General features: G+C 31.5%; 1 protein-coding gene across 1 annotated transcript; it reads right to left on the minus strand.

Annotated features, from left to right (window-relative positions):
* Nucleotides 1-569: 569 nt before the first annotated feature.
* Nucleotides 570-2,051, minus strand: LOC107480663 (NAC transcription factor 25-like). The gene is made up of 4 exons (XM_016100826.3): nt 1,827-2,051; nt 1,408-1,739; nt 1,062-1,323; nt 570-976 (listed from the first exon to the last, which is right to left on the minus strand). The coding sequence occupies exons 1-4, from the start codon at nt 2,032-2,034 to the stop codon at nt 786-788; spliced, it is 993 nt and encodes a 330-aa protein (XP_015956312.1). The 5' UTR covers nt 2,035-2,051; the 3' UTR covers nt 570-785.
* Nucleotides 2,052-2,813: the final 762 nt, after the last annotated feature.

The raw sequence follows: 2,813 nt of genomic DNA on the forward strand, positions 1-2,813 counted from the left end.
AATTAATTTCTTTTTTAAGTATAGTCAAATATATTTTTTTAATAAATATTTTTTAATAATAAAATTCAAATTTTCATATTATTGAAACACAACTGGTAAATATTAAAATTAGTTCTTAGTATAAAATATATATTTAAAATAATTTGAATAATATATTTATACACAAATATATAGTAGGTAACTTAAATGACACCATTTAGTTTTAGTGAGATAAGTAAAAGGCCAAAATTTTCTGCCTAACTTTATCGGCGGTGTTTCGTTATTTTTTGTTTCCCAGTTCACACTTTTTCTTCAAGTCATAAATGCCAAAAAGAGGAAGGTGGTTACGACCTTACCAGAATTTTCATCCTAAGGAATGGTGGTAAATCACCATTACCATTGAAACAAATTAAAGGCAAAAACAATAATAATAAATATATATTATAATACTATTCATAAGTTCTTCACGTGTGGCTTTGATTATATATAAATATAGAAAACACAGAAAAGAAATTAGATGCTCCATGAACATGTGTAACCGAATTCATTTATGATGCGATGGTATGAAATTTCATCTAGGGTAAGCTTGCTTCAGTTTCAAAATATAGGCCTATAGTTATGATCATGAAAACTCTTGTATGTTCTTTAATTTGTGTATGCTATGGTTATTACATTCAAAAGTGAATAACTACATATATACTAAGGCACTAAGCTACACAATATGGATCAAGAGACCTATTAATATAATATAATTATAACACCCCCCACCAAAGCAACGCAAAATATTATTATTATTAATTAATTAATTAGTTCCAATTTAAGCCTGGAAGTTGAAATTGTTGCCTCAAGACAGCGTCTCCCACGGAGCCAAGAATGGAGTTTGGGTGAAACGGTGTGTTGTGAGGAAGCTGGTTAAGAAGAGAAACGAAGGAGGTGTTGTCTCCATTATTAAGATCACCATGGAATCTCTTGCTTGAAGATGAGGACCCTGGAGACCCTGTGGATTATTATTATTAACTAGTAAGTTTAATTTGTTTGAATTAAGTAATTAAGGAAGGTAATAATAATAATAAGGTTGGTACCATTTTGCATGGTGTGATGATCGGTTGATGCTGCCAATATACCATCGAAGAAGTTGTCATCGTTTTCAAGTGCCATGGGTCCATAACAACCTGTTGTTGAAGTGCTTCTTGGTTTTGACATTGACATAGTTGGCACCATGCTGTTCTCCATGGAAATTAGATCCTTCTCTTCATCCATTAAAAACGCTGGCCTTGGAATTGGAAGGCTGCTACTACTGCTGTTGCTCTTCTTGTATATTCGGCACAAAACCCAATCATCAAGCTACAAAAGTACGAGATAAAATATTTTGTTAAATTATTAATTAAAGGAACTAAACTAAAAAACTAATAATAATAATATAGATACCCTGAGAGAAGTCTTCTTGAGTGGATCAAGAGGGATAGAAGGAGGCTTAGATGAAATAGAAGAAGAAGCATTGTTATTGTTATCGGTGAGCCTATACTCATGCATAATCCAATTGGTTTTGACACCTTTGGGGGGCTTGCCACCATAAAAAACAAGCGCTTTCTTGACTCCAACTTTCTGCTTGTTCCCATCAGAAGAGAGAATAGGCTTATCCGTCCCGGTGGCTTTCCAATACCCAGAAGTAGCCGCCCTGTTTGGCCGAGCTCCATTCGGGTACTTCCTATCCCGAGGACTGAAAAAGTACCACTCTTGATCCCCAAACGCTGCCTTACCTATATATTCACAAAATCAAGATTAAAAATAATCACTTTAATTCACATGCTACTAATACGAATTGGGCATGTGGAAAAGTTGGGTACTTGGGAGCTCCCATGGATCGAACTTATAGAGATCAACGTCGGCGATGATGGCGACAGGGAGTGGTGAAGAAGAAGCTTTCTTTTTAAGGTAGTGAACGACGAGTTCTTCGTCTGTGGGGTGGAATCGAAAGCCTGGAGGAAGCTGAGGGTGATGATGCTGATCACCCGCTCCTGATGATGAATCTGTGCTATTATCCACCATGATCATGGATCAGTGAATGAATATTATTATTATTCTCTTCTCTATTTATATCTCATGCATATATAGTCTTTATACACCTTAGTATATACATACAACAATACAACTTTTTTAATACCTATTTTGTTTTTTTCCATTTCATTTTATTTCTTCAGTGAATTTTGGGAAAAAAGTAGCCCTCTGATAGTGACATCGCTGGAGGTAGATAACGGGGACAATTATTAGGGACGTTAAAAATTAATTCAAATTCAATTAAAAAATATTTGACTCAAATTTTCAAAATTCATCAATATCGTCCAAATAAAAAATTATTTTAAATTCGCCATTGTTATTTGTTTTGTAAGTTGTGACAAAAAAATTTATTATTATCGAGCAGTTTAGTTTAGTTACAATTACAAAAATTGAATAAAAATAAACTAAATTAAATTAGTATTATTCATTATATTTTGATAAATAGATTTTATTGAAATGTTTTATAAAACGTTAAAACAAATGAAAAACATTAGAAAAACAATATTTTTAGTGTAATATACTTAATTTTAAAGGAGATGAACATATCCTATGCGAGTATGTGAACACTTTATTTATTTAATTTGCTGATTTTGATATTAGGAGAGGAAATCTGAGTTTTTGTAACAAGAAATAATATTTGTACTAATTTTTGTTTGTATATTTTTATAGTATAACAAAATATTTCTTATCAATTATTTTAGTAAAAAAATAAAAAGACATATACAAAAGAGCATACAAAATTATGCATATAATTTTTTTTAATTATATATCTAAAT

This window comes from Arachis duranensis, chromosome 3 (assembly GCF_000817695.3).
Source record: "Arachis duranensis cultivar V14167 chromosome 3, aradu.V14167.gnm2.J7QH, whole genome shotgun sequence".
In the NCBI taxonomy this organism is placed as follows: Eukaryota; Viridiplantae; Streptophyta; class Magnoliopsida; order Fabales; family Fabaceae; genus Arachis; species Arachis duranensis.